Raw genomic sequence first — 17,525 nt, 5'->3', positions numbered from 1 at the left:
TTAACTCTACTTAAGTTTTAGACACCGCTGATGCTGCTGCACGGGAAACAAAAATGCGTAACTAATTTCTAATTAATTGATTTGATGGGTTCCTATAATTACAAAATAGAAGCTGAGATATAATTACTTTGATTGATTAATAATTGAAGATCCTAATGGGCGTATAGTTAGCTTTGATTAGCATTAGCGTTTGAATTTCTGACCAAAAAGGATTTTGAATTAGTTGAACTTCTTGACATAAACCAAACATAAAAATGATCCCGTTCCAAGGATATTTTCTCGCAGTGTGCTTTTGTTGTTGACGGCTTGTTAGAGCTTCGCGGATAAGATCTTGACTGGCCGAAGTGAGTTGTTCCGAATGCATTCGTGGGTGGGGCGCGATGCATCTGAGCGTTATGCGTAGATCAAAGCCCCGTACCCCTGTTCCAGTAATTGATGCTAATCGGTTGGCTAGCATCTTTTGTGATTGTTTCGATGTGGTTTCCGCTGTATGTATCTTGGAGATTCCATTGTATCCAGCTGGCGTTTTTTGTTCTCGCCTCCGTGTTTTGTTGTGTTTTGGGCTTTTTCATAATGCTCTCATCGTTAATCATGGGACGTCGAGCGCTACTCTATGGCCAGCTGGCAATTATATTCTGCGGCAATTTTGACAGCCACCGAGCGATTATCGTCATTAGCCGCTTGAAAACCGAATACGAAGTTCATCGCGTCTCAAGTTCAAGTTGGCTTTGAGAATAAATGGCGTTGTATGTTGTATTCGCAGGTCTATTGGGCAAATACGATTACTTTTTTGGGGGACTTCCTTTGCTATTGGTATCTGCAAGGGGCTTTCCTCCCTTAAGACCGTCGGTGGTGCACTAATGAAGCATTTTCTCATTTGTCAAGCAACGCCCCCGCATCAACCACATCCTGCGGAGGGGGAAATTGCATTAGATGGATCTAGATCTCCCCATAACCGCACATGTCGGAATAATAATGTCGGGCCAAACAAATGTATAAGCCATAAATTTCACCCCAGTACAGTAGTGGGTCCAGGGCAATTAATTAGCAATTGCATTTGGCGCTGTCATTACGTGTGATAATTAAAAGGACTCTGGATGTGGCCAGAGTATCCTGCCAAAGAAAACTGAAGAAATCCACCAAATGTATGGCCATAAATCGTATGGCCCGGCCCAAAGATCCTGACCCGTCTGCAAATGCACTTTAATCTCGAATTTATCAAGCGTAATAGTTTTGCCCCTGGAAGGCTTTTGTAATCTCGGGGATTAGACTGGCATATATATGTGGACACGTGGGGAAGGGCGCTCATATCAAGCCAAAGTGGGTGGGCTTGGTCACCGGGTTGGCCCAAACCCATTAAACAGATGGATTTCGTTGTCAACCTTTTTATTGCAAGGTATGAGTGTAGTCAGCAATCAGGAGGCTTTCAGGAGTATATTGTTTTCGAACGAAGCTGCTAATCCGAAATGATAAATGACCTATGAGTAATTATAGATTTCTAGAGTGAAGGACAACTCATAATACAATCTACGTTAAATATAATTCAACTTTCTCTTTTTTTTATTAAAATAGTTCTATGCAGATTTGGTTCAATAAACATTCAGGAAACTTTTTAACTGAACATAATTATTATAATTTAAGTTCTATTCAAAGAGTCTCACATGCAGCTAATCAAAAAGTAACTACATATCTCAGTACGTTTTAGTTTTTCCATCGTTTTGACTTGCTGAAGCTGGTGTTTGCGCACTTCCATCTCGGTGGCTCCAATCCGGGCCAGAATCAGTTCCCCATATTTGAACCGGCTGACTGACAGCTTCTTGGCCACGTTGTTGTGCGTTGTTGTGTCGTTGTTGGCCGACGATTTGCATAAAGTTTTGCATCTGCTTACATCAACTTAATGTTCATTGTTTCTATGCATTTGTGCTGCACTGGACGGTGGAGAAGTTCAAGTGCGTTTCGGCGAGTTGCTTGCATAATTCTATGGGCCGGCCCTTCAAGACCAGAAAAACTTTTACACTCGAGCATCTGTATCTGGCGGGTATGGGTTTGGTGCTCTGGAGACCCAAACTCGGACAAAGGCATACTTTCGGGCTGCTGGTTGAATGAAAATTGGATTTTTGATATACTCACTTTGATAATTTCTGGGCATGCGAACGGAGTTTGTCTGCCTATGACTCGACCAGTGTGGACTCTTTGTCCATAAATGTTAATTACACAAAATATATTTGTATAATGGCCGGCCGAAGCCCGAGCGGACACCTATCTAACAGATGCAGATACAAAGATACAACATGTTGGCCTAACCAAAGACTATTACCATTGTTCGGGATACGGACAAGGGCCTGGTTTGCAAACAATTAAACTGGCAAAATCAAAATCGAAATTTGCTAATTTATGCGTCTAGCTGCCATTTGCAGTTTATACAATATTCCAGTCATTTCTCTTTCCATATCTTATATTGCTGGAATAATGCCCGAATAAATTGCACACTTTCGAGGGGCCATCCTTGAACTAATGAAATAATGGGCCAGCCGAATTAAATTATGGCCAAAGCAGTCCCAAGGGATTCCGGATCCGGGACGCAGGACTCGGGACACGGGTAGCCAGGACAATAACTAAATTTGCACCCACCCGATTACCGAAATTTTTGATTGCATTGTTGCCGTTTGATTTGCAACCACTCAAGGAATGAACCACCGTCACCACCACTCCACCGCGGGGCAATCCGACACCTTGCAGGAATAGCACCCACCCAAAAGTCCTCCACCTCCGCGATCCCAGCGATCCGCATCAGCATCCGCATCCGCACTTCCGACCCTCATTGACTATTCACACCCATGTATTTCTACATCGCGTCGTAGTATATAAAATTTTTATTATTCGCTCGTTTACGGCTCTAGCATTTGGTCCTTCCCCCCTCCCCCGCCTTGATTCTAGAGTCCTCTGTCTGCTTTTGGGTTTATCGTTTCTCGTGTAGTGCGAAATTATCACAAAACGCATTGAATTTGCTTTTATTGTTGGCGGGTGGCGGCTGCCTTTGGTCGCTTCCAAGTGGAAATCATTTTCCACCCCCTCTTCGGCATCCTCCTTCCCCTAATCAAAAATATTACCATGCACTTGGAAAAATACTGATCGAGATGCATATTCAACAACATTCAATATAATGTAATAAAAATCGTATTATTTCTAAAATGTTATATTTTATTTCAAATGTATAGATTATAATATTCCATTGATGCTTTAAGTAATGGTTAAATTTCTCTCAGTGTAGTTGCAGCGGATGCCGACTGCTTTGCCGTTCTTGTCGTCTTATCGTCTGTGTGTCCTTTGTTGTGTCGGCACCGCCATCGCTGCTCCTGATTCTACTGATGTGGTGGTGTTCTGTGGGTGTATGGCAACCACAGTGGTTCACTGGCCATTTAAATGCACATTGTGTACGCTATTGTCTTAACATGCATTCAAAATTAAATTTAACATTGAATCCATAGAACAAAACATAATAGCATATAAGGCACACAATTAGTTTTAATAGTCTGAAAAACTATATTAAAATTTGTTTATTTTCCCTATATCGTGACCCACTGTGCATGCAAGGATTTTTTATGGCCACCTTGCCTTCCACATCCATGTAATCTGGCAGGTTGCTTGAGTGCAAAAAAGTTGGTTTAAGGCCCTTGAAAATGGAAATGTTTGGCGCTGCTTCGAGGGCTGGCCCTGCTCCTGTGGCTTGTTGACCGTCCACCCATCCCATGTCTCCCACCATCAAGGACACCCCCCAACTCCCAACACCCAACCACCAGCCCCAACCCCCTCGACACTTAGCTGACAATGAGCAGTGACAGCGCTGGAGGGGGCGGGGCTGGGGTGGCCCTTTTTAAGACCCTCTTGCGGTCGCACCACAAAACCCTCAGACCTCCGACCCCGGAAGTCTGCACGTCTGTTGCATCTGTCGCATGCCGGAACTAAGCGACAACTGGGCAGGATGAGGGTGTATTATATTCCGGGGGAGGGGTTAGCCCCCGGGGAAAATGCAGTCGATAATGATGCGTATTCGCAGCGGCGATTATGATGAGCTCGATAGAGCTGCAAACGGGACAACTACTCGACTTGACATGCATGATTTAATGCGCCGTCTGCCGAGTTCCACTTGGCCAGCCCGTGCTCAACCCCACCCACTCCCAGTGACCTTCATCCTCTTTCGGTCCCGCTTCCATTTCGCAAATTGCAAATAAGTCACTACAAAGTGCCCCCGAGCCGTGTCGTGTGACAATTCTCGCAAATTATGTTTTTTCGCTGTGCTCCCTCCAGTTGTTGGCCAGGAAACTGGAAACTGCAGCCAGCCTAATCCGATTACACTGAGCTGCAAGGTTAAGACCGAGACTTACCTGATTCAGAATTGTATGGGATAAAAGGAGTCCTTTAGTGATTAGTAACTACTATTATGCCGTTGGATTTGTTCAGATTATTAATGATTAGGTATTGCAACACATAGATTATAGAAATTACAGTATATGAGAGTGTGATTTCAGTTCTATCACGAAATTTAATATTTCAACGTTTCCATCTGATGTGTTTCCAATTCTTTGTTCCTTAGTGTTCCTGCACCCATTTCTATTCCGATTCGCGCTGCACTTTTGGGTATCTCGCAGCCAGCATATGGCACACTCGGCTGCGGAGGATTCGAGGACCTACTGCTCCTGGGTTACAAACGGATCTGGAACCGGTCTCACACACGTCCCATAATTGGATTTCGATGACTGCAAATTGGTGATAATTTCGATTCGCTTCCGGGCAGCTTTCACCAAATGCACGTGGGTCGTGAAAATGCGACCATCTGCGTCCGATGGGGCAGACTCTTTACACTCTTTACACTCTTTATGTCTGGTCGTGACCGGCTAAGTGCGGATTGCACAAATGGACAAACGGATTGGGAACGGGGTCCAAAGTCCACAACTGCGCTTTGTGTCTGGTCAAATAGCCTCGATCACACAAACGCGACTGGGGACAAATTGTGAGCCCTCAAAAATATGAGAAGGAACGCCAAAAGCAAACGAACTTCCGGCCAACACTTGATGATATCTATTATGCAATTACTAGCGAAGTATCTTTGAAATACACTAGCCTTCAAGCTTACTTCTAGCCCTAGATAACATTTGCAGAGTACTTTGTGTTTTAATAAGTATAAAAGCATTGAAATTATTCTTATAGAGAAAATAGGTATATAAAGCTGTTCTCACAATAACTTGTCTTTAGCAATCTATAATTATTTATAGTTTTTGGTTCGATTTTGATTATTGATTTTGAAGCACGTTCGACATGCGCTTTTCTTTTGGTTATGTATGTGCACTAAATATGGGTTTGGCCGCCTCGAACCCAGTCCATAAAAATTGGGTGAAGAGTGGGGCAGTACTTTCGATGTCTGAAATACTCATTACATTGGATTGGATGGGATTGCGCCCACGGGGCGTTGCGTGTCAATTTATGCAACTCTCGTGCAATTTCCGGGTATTAAAGCAATTTCCAACCCACTGGCCACAGCATACACCCGTAGATATGGGCATGACTTAATGGGGAAGTCCTGCATGTGAAAGCTCCCCGTTCGCCAGTTTGGGAGTGACGGAAAAGCCCTTCTGGGCATTGGAGAAACCGAAGGAGTGGGCAAATCGACTTCGTCATGAAGGAAATGTTTCGGTAGCTCACCAAAAAATTAATATCACATTTGGATAAGGTGCCAGTGGGCTGTAGGTGTCGGAAGGCCTACAGAATTTGCATAAATTTACAAGTTGTAACTATCTTAACTTAGGAATTTATACCCGGTTTTCCTGAAGTAAGAGGGTGTACTCGGCTAGCAAGAATTTTACAGGTAATGGAGAGGTAATTGCTGCTATTAGCAACATTATCATAACGAAATAAAAGATTACGTAGGCGGCAAACATTTTGACAGAACCTGGCGCTGCGTAGTCGCCATCCGATTTCTCATTCATACGGACGGACAGAAAGACATACGGACATGATATTACATACTTTGTAGGATAGGAAATGTTTCGACTTAACTGTTCCACTGAATTTAGTATATTCCTTTCCTGTTTTTTTAAATATAATATATATGTTATATATCTTATAATACCTCAATTTTGATTATATTCTTATAAGCGGACTAAGCTTCTAAATCAAAGTATTTGGCGCCCTGTTGTGAACCCTTTTTATCTTGATTTCACCCCTTGGCATTACGGAGACAAGTTTGGAGAGTCTTCAGACGCAATAAAAAAATACTCTTCGAAAAGTGCGTATAAAATGTCAAAACGTTTTACTAACAATTTTGAATCCGGTAGCATCACAATAAAATGGAAACGCGCAGCAAGTAAATGCAATTTAGCCAAACGTGAGGGTCGTCAAGTGGCGCTGCACCCAGGGGGACTGTTTGATTTACCGTCAACAGGAGATTGAAAAAGGAGAATTCAGAAATAGAATCAAGCGGCCAAAAAACACGCGCCACCCAAAAAGTGAATTAAGAACTTGTGTGCTGGAACCCATCGAGGGGTGGTTTCCACATGGGGTGTGGCCTGGCTCGGGGGGCAAATTGAGTTGCAACACTTGGCAGGTTTTTATCTACGCACCACAATCAACCAGCCACCGGCAACGAGATGGGCAGGGGGTCCCAGACCCTCTGTCAGCAGGTCAGAGACCATCCAAGCCACCATCCCATCGCAGGATGCACTGGGAAAATTTAATTTATTTTTGAAAATATCTGTGCTGAAATTCTCAGTAATAGAAAAATTCAAAACTTGGATTCAGAATGGTAGAGTTCATAAAGAGAATATACTCATAGCCACAGAACCACTAATCTTTGTAGTATATATAATAATAATTAAGGAATAATTATAATACATGATTATTTATTTGTCTTTCTTATTAGCAAATAAAACTTTAAAGTGACACATCCTGTTCCCGCAGTGTAGTCCAATTCCGATGAATTAAGGCAGTTAAATGCGCCGAGTGTAGGTGGAGTGACCAACGGGCTGGTCAGAAAGTGAACAGAAGCAACTGTTTCGTGTTGGTGGCCGTTGATAACAAGATTTGTTTTTGAAATTTTCTGGAGGGCCGTCCTTAATTACGCCGAAAAGCGCAATGAGCAATTTTGAAATGGCAAGTGGGTGGGAGGAGGGGGCGGAGGTCCAAAACCACATCCACCCCAAGCAATTTAGGTAAATTAAATTTAGAGTGTGCCCATCCTTCGATTTTCAGGAACTGGCGGTCTGCAGCGCTCAAAAGTCAAAAGTGTTCGGCTCGTTCGGCTGATTTAAGCCAGAGATAAGGGGATTCGGAGGACAGACCCAGACAGGACAGTAAATTTGGGCAGGAGGAGCGGTTCCCCCGCACCATCTCACTTCCAAACACACGCATCCTTAGACGAGTGCTGCTAACCAGACACTCGACGTTCGCTACACGGATATTCCATTAAAAGAGCCGGAGCAAATTGAACAATTCTCACTTTATGATTTATTGTAATGAGCTTTTTATTTATGGCACGACTTATTCTATTGGCCCGAAACAGTGGGCATAAAAAGTATACTTCCCCGGCCGCCGTTCTGCGTTTTCGAAAATTAAAAATTAATTAGGCATTTATCACTTGACTGTCTAGCAGATGGCACATTTCCAGTAGTGATGGGGTGGTGGTAGTTGGTTGTTGCCCCAAGTACGGGGTAAGTGCAGTCGAACACGGGTATTCCTTTAGGCAAACAGTCCTACACGGAAATATAGTTAAGGTGGAAATATTTACATGACGGCTTAGGTACTCAGGACATGTCTTTTACTTTTAGCCACGTACGAACTCAATTGAACTCGGAACATAATCGAATACCTTTTTACACGTCATGAAAATACTTGTTTTATGTAAATCAACTTGCATTTTAGGAACTTGCACTCAGAACATTTATGATCTGGAAGATTATTCACAGATTTCTTAGTCTAAACAGAATTATGAACCAGTATTGCGAGCTGTTTAGCAATAAGTTAGTCGTATAATAGCCGTAAGTTTGCAATAGTCTTAATACTAAACGGCCACCACCATTCCATCCCCATTTTGCCAATTAATACGCACAAACTAATGATTAATTTTGGCTTTACTCATCCCTGATTTGAAGATTCACAAACTGCGATTTGGCGTTTAAAACTCGTTCGCAAATTCTCGTTAACTGAAGGCCGAAGGCCGAAGAAAAGCGAATTGGAAGCGGAAATGTTAGGCTTCCCGGGGCTCGGGCGCCTCGCACTTGGGGAAAACGCTGCTCTCGTAGGTGGGCACCATGTATTTGATGTTGATGAAGGCGTTGGGGCCTCCGCAGTACTCCAGCAGCTTCAGGGTGTCCTCGATGACGTCGCCGATGCGGCAGTTCCGATCGGGATCAATACCCTCTCCCAGATTCACGTTGATGTTCTTGTAAAGGTTGCACACGGCCAGCAATTGGCGGTAGAAGGGCACCAGGGCCTGACCCACGCAGGGACCTGAGGATTGGATTAGAATTGAGTGAGTAACACTAAGTATAATCCCAATAATATTGTAAGTAAGTCAGTTGACTAATCAGTTTTCGCAGTAGCAGAGTTTTCACTAATCATGCGCAACCCATTTTTCGTGGTATAAACTTTTTTATCAGCAAGCACATGATATATAATAGTTCATTTCTATTAAGACTGCTTATTATACATTACCTCATAGGAGAAGATACATCGTATAAAGCTGTTGTGCTTTTAAAATTATGTTCTATTCAATAACTAGATGTATACTGTTGTTATTTGTAACTATTTTCATAATGGTAAGAGAGTCTGATACTAAATGTTTAAGAGTGCAAGTCTTAATGTTTTATAATCTCTTCAGATAGTATATATCCGTTGGAAATTTACTATTACAACTGAAATGGTGAGCAAAAATACTGAGTTGGATGACTTGACAACGATGTCGAAATTAATCGAAGAGGATAATTATGAACGATCAAATCTGGACAACATGCCGCGTATTTTAAAAACACTATTAAGCACTCAATATCAATCGGAAACATCAGAATCTGTTATCGATAATGTGCTTGGCAAATCGGAAAAATTCGATTTCAATGACTTCGCCTTAAGTAATAGATTATTAACCAACTTCGAGAGAATTGGTAAAAAGTTCTATTATATCGAAAGCAGTGAAAAACTCGACTGGTATGGAGCTTTACTTAAATGTGAAAGTATGCAAAGTAGACTGGTGAGTCTTGAGAATAAAAAGGAGTGGAGTGCTATTAGGACAAATCTGCAGATGAATGGAAACTATTGGGTGGACATCAATAACATTCTATCTGATGAAGTCTTTATAAATGAGGCATCTGGACAGAAAGCTAGATATATCAATTTTAGCCCTGAAGATACAAATAGCCTATCTTACAGTGAGAAATGCATTGAGCTACGAGGATCTTATGATCATTACATGAACCCGGTAGATTGCCTTAAACAGAATTATTTTCTATGTGAGATGGATAATGAATCATACAATGATACGATGGGATTATAAATTAATGCCATTCCTAGTACCTTAAAATACCTAATAGTTTAATTCTTGAATAAACTTACCCAATCGGACCATCAGCTGGATGACTTGGAGGGCGGAGATGATGATCCGCTTGTCGCGCGTCTGGAAGGCCCGTTTCAGTGGAAGGATCAACTTGGGCAGCACGGGTAGCACCTTTTTGGGGGACCGCATGATGAGGTCGATGGCTCCGTTGACCGCTAGCAACCGGGTGTCGTAGTCCATGTCCGCCAGTCCGTCCACGAAGATGGGTAGATAGTAGCAGTAGTCGAGATTCTCCGGCACACAGTGCCACTTCACCGGACGCTCCTTGGTCGGGTCCTGTTTGCTGCTCCTGCCGGACATCACACACGGAATGTCGCCGCGATTGAAGTAGATCTTGAACACGGTCTCCTTCACTGGCTTTCGCTTGAAGATGTCGATCCTGGGAAGAGTTAGGCTCAAATTTCATAAAGATAACTCAGCGATGATCGAGCAACTCACTTTGGAGGAGGTTTCACCACAGTATTAGGCTGCAGTGCCTGAAAAGTGAAGGCGGGAACTTCACGCACTGGCTAAGAACGGCAAATTCAATAAATTAAGATTGAGAAATGATAATAAGTTTGTTAATAATACTTACCACCTTCGACCTGAGGTACAACAACTCCCTGCAAACCCTTCCAGGTTCATGAAGTCGTGTGGCACGTTCGTTTGTCTTGGTGCACATTTTGTAGTAGAACTGAAATTAGTTAATGTCTAAAAAAAGAAATGTAAAAACCAAGATGCGGGCGAAGCCTCAGTTTCAAAGTCTGTAATAGGCAAGTCTGGAAGATTAGATTTTTAGTTTGGCTGTAGAAAATATTCACTGATGTTTTTTGAATGGGCTACTGCGAACAAGTGCCAATGAAAACTGATACAAATATTCCCAGCTCGACAGCAGACTGACAGTATGTGTGCAGCATGCTCATACCCACATGAAAGAAAAGAAATAAAATGCAAATAAATGCCACGCTTAATGTGAAAATATTTATAAACATGCTCTTATCAAGACGTCAACACTCGCCCCCCCATCCGTGAATCCAAATAATTTGGGGGTGTCGTTACCGTCACCCCGCCGCCGCCCTTTTCACACCTAAAAGTGTGTTTGGCGTCTCTAAATAGTCATAAAGGGAAAGTGCAAACATTTGCGCACTTTATCATCTTTCCCATTTCCCATTTCCCGACCCCTGGCTTTTTGAGCGGTAAGTGTTACGGTAAATATTTTGTGACGCCCACCAATTAAGGCGTCTACTGGAGGCCCCCAGCCTCCCCCTCTTCCCCCAAAAAAACAACGCACCTCAACTTCTCCCCCTGCAGCATTAACCTACTTAAAACGGCGGGGAAAAAGACAGATTCCCCAGGACGACCTATCTCCAACGCGCTTCTTGTGTTTCTCTTGGCCTGAATTAATTAAAATCCGACATGCGAATTACTCGACTGTCCTTATCCGACTCCGCTTTTCCAGCTACGTCTCTGGCTTTTCCAGCTCCCGTTTTTAATTACCCACGCACAGCTTTTCACTTTCGCCCAACACATCGTTGCACGTCGCGATTTATCCGTTTTAATAATGTCGAGGGGACCTCGGTCCGGATAGGGATCTCCTGGCTTCTGACTCCTTGACTTCGGCTGGGCTTTTCCTGGGCTCAGCTCCTGTCGCATTCTGGCATGTAAATTGAGTTAGAGGCATTTCGGATTATGGGGCACAAGGACGCTTACTCGCTAATTGCTAAGCAGTTCTGCAGGAAAATGCGCTGCCAGCAAACAGAACGGATTATCGTATTACTGCATCTCGGTTGAGATCGCTGGCGAAGATTGTGTGGCACGTGCACATGTTGAGATACATTCTTGAGAAACTCACACAGATCCAACTCAGTAAACATATTGTTTCTAATCACTTAAAGTGAGAAACATTTATTAACTGAACCCTGCTTTTGGTTTTGTATCCTCCACCATTTTGATTTCATTCGATCAGCCAGAAAGTAGGCAATATATCAAATACTAAATAATTATGCATTTTCCATGGAAAATCGAAACAAAAGTCGCCGCTGGCAGACGACAACTCGCACTGGAAGCTGCAGCTTTCACAATGGCCACAGCGCAAATCAGCCGGATCATAATTTATTGGAGCCAAAATGGGTGGAACTGCCCACCGGCGAGCTGTGGGCCACAAAATGGACAAAAGGCCGTGGCTTTCAAAAGGGTTGTTAGCTGAGGTGAGCCATCGAGGGTTTGGGGTGCGTTTGTCTAGCTGACACTTTCATTAACAAAAAGTCAGAGCGATGACAGTGGGCAGTGGCCAATGGCCAGTGGGCAGTGGGTGGGGGTATCCTGTCTGGTTGTTTTTGCATTGTTACAAAGTGCAACTCTGGCTGGGGGGTGGATGGGTGGCACTTTGGTGGGCGGGTGTCCATTCAGCCGACATGGCTGCAGTGCGGCACGTAAATCTAAACAGCCACTGACAGCTTTCAACTGGCACTCAAACCCACTTTTTATGTGCTGCTCGAAATGGACAGGCGGCAGTCGTGGTGTGGAGTGACTGGGCCCATCTTGAATGTCATATAAGCCATATACATATATATCAATATCCTGGCCATATATCAATATGCACACGCGTATGCTCACATATATCTACTTTCGTTGGCTTGTTTGTCTGAAATTGACATCGCCTGTATGCCCTGTGTCCTGTATTCAGAGTTCCCCTATTCCGCCATCACATGGACATGGCCAACAGACCCAGGGCTTGGCCTTTTGTTTCGGCCCACTCAGTGTACTCAGTACTCCTACGGCCCGGTCGAGATTTTATGTTCGCATACATTTTGAGCGCTTTATTGTTTGTCCAATTTCGTGCAACATCGCCTGGCCAGAACGACAGGGAGAGTAATCGAGTATCCGTTGTCTGTCTGGTGTCAGGAATAAAGAGCTCCATCCCGTTGGCCGTTAGGTGTTAATCTAATAACTGTCAAATGCAGGATGTCGGTACTTCAGATTGGTAGGAAAATTGCTGCTAACTCGCTCTAGTGGCGAATAGATTGTAGTTAAAGGCGATCGGTGATGAGGAGTGGGCTAAGATGAAAGGATTTGGCCGAGGATAACGGTCTCTAAAATGTGATACAAGTAAACATTTTATGTACATTTTAAGTTCGCAAATGAAAAGTATTGTAATGTATTTCAATCAGTCCGATTATCGTTTGAAGTATCTCCGCTAAGAGAACTTTACTCACATTCATTTTTCGCCGCACCCATTCAGAGTTTGAACTTAAATTGCGACCTATAATGGCTTTCACTGTGTTTATTTGGCCCAACTGCGCTTCTGGCAGTCCAAGAATAATTTCTGCATCGCCAAAATCCCATAAAAATCAACAACTCCGAGACGGGGCCCCATATGAACATCTAACTGCTAAACTGCAGGCCCGGTCACAAGAGCAGTCGAGCATTAAATGGCCGAATGACCGAAGGGCCGGGGGTTCTGGGAATCCCTGGGTGTGGGGGGCTGAATGGCTTACTAGATCCGGCACATACCATCCAGACAGATAAAAGTTCGCTCCGCACTCTAACATTTTTATGAGTCGTAAATCGAAGCGATAAAAATCACAAGAAAATGGAGATACAAAAACAAACGAGCCTGCGAACCGACTGAGAGGTCAGTTAGTTCCAAGTCTAGACCGGAGTGGGCTCGACCTCGACTCTGGGGCCCATCGTATCTCTCACAAGTCACACGATAAATTCTGCAACATTGCGCTAATGACAACGATGCACTTGCCAAAATCCAAAGTTCAGAAGAAGTTGAATGTATAATTTAGTCAAGAAATGCTGTGACAGTATAGTTGATATGCACAGTAGTTTGAAGGATCTGCCTTTGTCCATTTTCTTAATCTGTTACTATATATAAACTATATATGACCAGTTTTCTGCCAGCCAAGTAAGCCAAAATCTTTTCCCAGTGCATTGGCGGAGATCGAGGAAAGTCGCCCTGCACGCTGGAAAAGGCGGAAGTTCATTATTGTCAGTGATTAATGACAAGAAGCGCGGATGGATCCTGGAACTGGGATATGGCCGATAGCAGTGCATTTGACTCTGGTTCTCGGCCACATAAGTTAGCTGTTGCTGTCAGCTGGCCCTACAGTTTGGGCCAGAAGCCGCCTGGATGGAAGCGCAAAAAATTCGGAAGCCAGGACTCGCAGACCCCGAGGGCGGTCCAAAAAAAAAAAGAAGGACTCGGACTCGGACAGACGGGGACGAGCTGTTGACATCACTCCGTCCGTCAGTTAGCTGGAAAATGCATTGCTGACTGCTGCCTGCTGCCTGCTGCCAACATGATTAGCGCGTTGATTTGGCAACCGATTGCCGAATGGAGTGCATCCGAGCCAGCATTTCCACAGCCCAGCCATCCTCAACAGAGTTTGGCGTGCCAACTTTGCTGCTCCTCCGTTTAGCCATCTGCCCCCCAGCCCAAATGTTCCTAAACTTATGCAGTGCCAAAGCGGCATTGACAATGGCACACGCACACATCGTTTGACATGGGCGGCGTTGCTGGAGGGGGTGAAACGGGGGCCGGGGGGGCTGGGGGGGCTGGGCCGCCCCTCTGATTCTGGTTCAATGTACGACAAGTGAAATTAATTTCAAACAATGCAGCAAACTCCGAGGACAACAACAAGCCAGGAGAAGGAAGCTGAAGTCCCACGACAGCTGAAGCAAATTAAATAAAAATTCCAACATGAACGTTACCGGCTAGAGCGAGTTGAAATACACTGAGAAAAGCTAATGAAGCAAAAAAAAAAATAAAATAAAAATTAAAAGTATGCAATGATAGAAGAGCGGAGTGTTTCAGTTACTAGAAATACTCTGCTTCATGCTCTTCGCAAGACTTATTAGTTTACTGTCCATTTTCTCCAGTGTACGCTCAGCTTTCTGATAAGGAGTGCCAGGATTGCCAGCCATATGACAGACTCAATATACGTGCCTCGATTCGATGAGTAAGCCAAGTTAAGGGCAGGCAAAAAAGCCAAGTCAAGCAAACCAAACTTGTCGAAAATTATTTCGTTTTAATTACGCCGAAGGGCGTTGTCAAAGGACGTGTCGAAATGTGTCGCCGTTTTGGATGCACTCAAAATGAAATCACGTCACCGCCGATCCGCCACGCCCCGCCCCCTCATATAGCACCGCCCACACTCCGAGCGATTCGCGACACCTCAGGTGCCTACAACTTTTCCGTTGTCATTATCAATTTGAGTTAATTGCCGCAGCCATTCCGGCCAGAATGTTGCCATTTTGCCACTGCTGTCGTCACTTCCGGTCTGGGGATGCCCCATCCTCTTGCCCCACAAGCCACGCCCCCACGCCTCCAGACGACGCGACGACGCATTGTCTGTGACTGTTTAAAAGCGTTTAGTCGAAATTTATTTGTATTACATGCCAGAAACTGCAGACTCTCCAGGGTCCTGGCAAAATGTTGAATTATTAAATTAAGTACTTGTTTGACAACGCCATAAATTCCCTCGCTCGGCGCAAATAGTAAGTGTAAGTGGAGAAGTTGTGTGCCCGCGGCAACTTCGTGTAGCAGGTGTAAAACTAATCAGTTAGTACATGAAATAACGTGAGAAGTTCTATCTATCTTAACATGCTTTTGATTAATCGTAAAAGCCCCTAGCCAAATCCATTCATTTTAATTTTCTCATTTAGTTAAGCTCGCAGATTACCACATTTTTTAACGCCTATCACCAACTCCTGCAACCTCCAGATTGCCCCCCTTTGTGGCCAAGAAATTGGAAATGTCGGACTAACATCCTTTTATCTCGCATCCAATCCTTTCAAAAATTTTAGATAAATTCTCTCTTTCTTATACTTTAAAGAAAAAATATTGTTTATTGAGAATCACTCAAAAAAAAGAAGATAATAGAAATAGAATATTTCCGTTTTGTTTTGCTAGGTACTTTGGTAGATATAGAGATAAATATCTGGCGATCAGTGGATCACTGGGCGGGAATCCGTGCCGTTCAGCGTCTGTTCACAGATATCGACCGCTCGGGTGTAGCAGGACTCACTGCTCATGATGAGTTCTCCACCCCGGAGAGTGAGGATCAGGCAATTGCGGCCCATTTGGGGCGTCGGCTCGTCCACCGCCCAGTTGGAGTAGTTGAGCGGTCGGGCTCTGCCAAAGTAGTTCCAGTAGAAGCGGTTATCACCCGGCCATCGATGTCCGGCGCTCCAGAACTGCGTGCCGTTCGGGTAGCCCAAGTTGGCCAGGTGCTGGGCCAGAACGCGCATTTCCTCGTCACTATCCAGGCAAACTCGTGAGGTGCGCTTGTCCTGGTAGCAAAAGTTATGGAACGATGTGTGCTGTTGATAAGAAGAAATATTATTACTCTAGAATTATATTTCCCTGGAATATAAAATATAGCTTCCTTTAAAGTACAAATTTTCAGGTGTTAACTGTGTACCTTAACTTGTATTAATTATTTATTATTATTTATTTTTTTTACTTTAGTGCAGAGCATCTTTAAGTCGGTTAGGTCGAACAAAACTCGACAAAGAGCGTCATCCTCCGTTTATTTATACACGTTCATATGTATGTTTGATGTTCGTTGGCTTCTTCTCGCTGATAACAGCGAATACAATTAGCGAATTCCCCTAGCTTACATGCAGAGCTCAACTCAATTTGAGCTATTGATACTAGTAAGTAATCGTGACTTCAGAAGTGGGAGCTTCTCCATGTCTCTCTCACCAGCGGTTCCTCGTCTGCAACGAAGTAGCAATAGTTTTCCCGCACCCTCTCATAGGGATTCCTGCACCGTGTTCCATCGACGGGATGAGCTTGGATCAGGAACCATAGGGATAATGCCAGGAAAATGTGGATTCGAATCCGGCGATATTTCTTCCGCGTCGCGCGATTCGGCATTGTGCTCAAATAAAACTGCCGGCAGTTGGCATCAGTCGGCGTTATCGCCATGCGTTATCACTGTGAGCGGGGTGCTATCTACAAAGCGCTTGATTTAATTTTTTTGTTTGCTGATAAGGCCGTTTTTTGAACTGGTTCAAGATCACGCAAAACAAAAGCTCTACATTAATACAACACTTTTTTTAAATTTATTTGCAAAAATAATAAATTTGCATCTTTTCATATTTAAAAATTACGTAAAAACATAGTTAAAACATTTTTCGAAAATGTGGCAATCGAATGCTTCTCTGCTTTGTAATTTCCAATTTTTAAGCTTTAATAGTTTTTAAGATCTCAATGTTCTTAGTATTGCATACATTTTTGGGCCTTTCTGGGTTCCTGTACAGTCTACTTCATGGATTTAAACTATAAGTGCTAATAATCCGTAGGAAAAAATTATTTTTATCTTTTTTTTTATTTTTCAATCTTGCGGATCATTTATTTTTTTATTGTCTATAGGTATTTTCTAGCCACTGGCACTCTAAGTGCACCCGCTATAAATTGGGTGTCTAGGCACCACGGTGTTTTTGACACTGTACTTGAGGCAATAAAAAGTATCCGAGTGTTTTGCCACCCTGGTGTTTTGTGGTACGAGCAAAAAAACACCCGGGTGCCTGCTGCGCAATAACCCTTTGGGTGAGCGACGTACAAGCAACGATCGGCCGCAGGTTATTTTCTGTATGCATAAAATTTGTATGGGTGGAAGCGTGACGGTCTAAGAAATGAAGGGTGAAAGGGAACACAGTGTGTTCAACACACCCAAAAAAGGTAGTGCACATGTTTTTGCTTTCTGGTGCATCGGAGTTCACAGAATATTAATAAAATTTAATATTAATTTTAAAAATTTGTAAACTCAATTAACATTATTCAATTTATATGGTTTTTTTTTCTTTTTTTATTTTTTAAATTAAATTTAATAATTCAGGCACTTGCCTTTTTCTGATTGTTTGTCTCATCTATCCTCCGTCATGAGTGGCGAGTGTAATTGGCACCCTTGCAGTTCTCTGGTGTATATCT

The 17,525-nt window shown here is 43.4% G+C and overlaps 2 protein-coding genes and 1 long non-coding RNA gene across 3 annotated transcripts; 1 reads left to right on the top strand and 2 right to left on the bottom strand.

Moving 5' to 3' along the window:
* Positions 1 to 8,105: 8,105 nt before the first annotated feature.
* LOC6732798 (parkin coregulated gene protein homolog) lies at positions 8,106 to 10,475 on the bottom strand. The gene is made up of 4 exons (XM_002079875.3): positions 10,176 to 10,475; positions 10,040 to 10,110; positions 9,601 to 9,980; positions 8,106 to 8,502 (listed from the first exon to the last, which is right to left on the bottom strand). The coding sequence occupies exons 1-4, from the start codon at positions 10,260 to 10,262 to the stop codon at positions 8,240 to 8,242; spliced, it is 801 nt and encodes a 266-aa protein (XP_002079911.1). The 5' UTR covers positions 10,263 to 10,475; the 3' UTR covers positions 8,106 to 8,239.
* A 985-nt stretch (positions 10,476 to 11,460) lies between these two features.
* On the top strand, positions 11,461 to 13,770 carry LOC120284437. The gene is made up of 2 exons (XR_005543687.2): positions 11,461 to 11,787; positions 13,479 to 13,770. It is a non-coding gene; the product is annotated as an uncharacterized LOC120284437 (long non-coding RNA).
* A 1,693-nt stretch (positions 13,771 to 15,463) lies between these two features.
* On the bottom strand, positions 15,464 to 16,502 carry LOC6732797. The gene is made up of 2 exons (XM_002079874.4): positions 16,296 to 16,502; positions 15,464 to 15,910 (listed from the first exon to the last, which is right to left on the bottom strand). Exons 1-2 carry the CDS (start codon positions 16,467 to 16,469, stop codon positions 15,536 to 15,538), a joined length of 549 nt encoding a protein of 182 aa, XP_002079910.1. The 5' UTR covers positions 16,470 to 16,502; the 3' UTR covers positions 15,464 to 15,535.
* Between the last annotated feature and the right edge of the window lie 1,023 nt (positions 16,503 to 17,525).

This window comes from Drosophila simulans, chromosome 2L (assembly GCF_016746395.2).
Source record: "Drosophila simulans strain w501 chromosome 2L, Prin_Dsim_3.1, whole genome shotgun sequence".
NCBI lineage: Eukaryota > Metazoa > Arthropoda > Insecta > Diptera > Drosophilidae > Drosophila > Drosophila simulans.
The sequence above is the reverse complement of the archived record's forward strand: the minus strand, read 5'-3'. Positions and strand labels throughout refer to the sequence as shown.

Coding starts and splice junctions, on each gene's coding strand:
- LOC6732798 (XM_002079875.3), bottom strand. CDS start 10,262: ATGTGCACCAAGACAAACGAACGTGCCACACGACTTCATGAACCTGGA. Junction 10,111..10,175: donor TGTACCTCAGGTCGAAGGTG/GTAAGTATTATT, acceptor TGCCGTTCTTAG/CCAGTGCGTGAAGTTCCCGC. Junction 8,503..9,600: donor CCAGCTGATGGTCCGATTGG/GTAAGTTTATTC, acceptor TCCAATCCTCAG/GTCCCTGCGTGGGTCAGGCC.
- LOC6732797 (XM_002079874.4), bottom strand. CDS start 16,469: ATGCCGAATCGCGCGACGCGGAAGAAATATCGCCGGATTCGAATCCAC. Junction 15,911..16,295: donor TTGCAGACGAGGAACCGCTG/GTGAGAGAGACA, acceptor TCTTATCAACAG/CACACATCGTTCCATAACTT.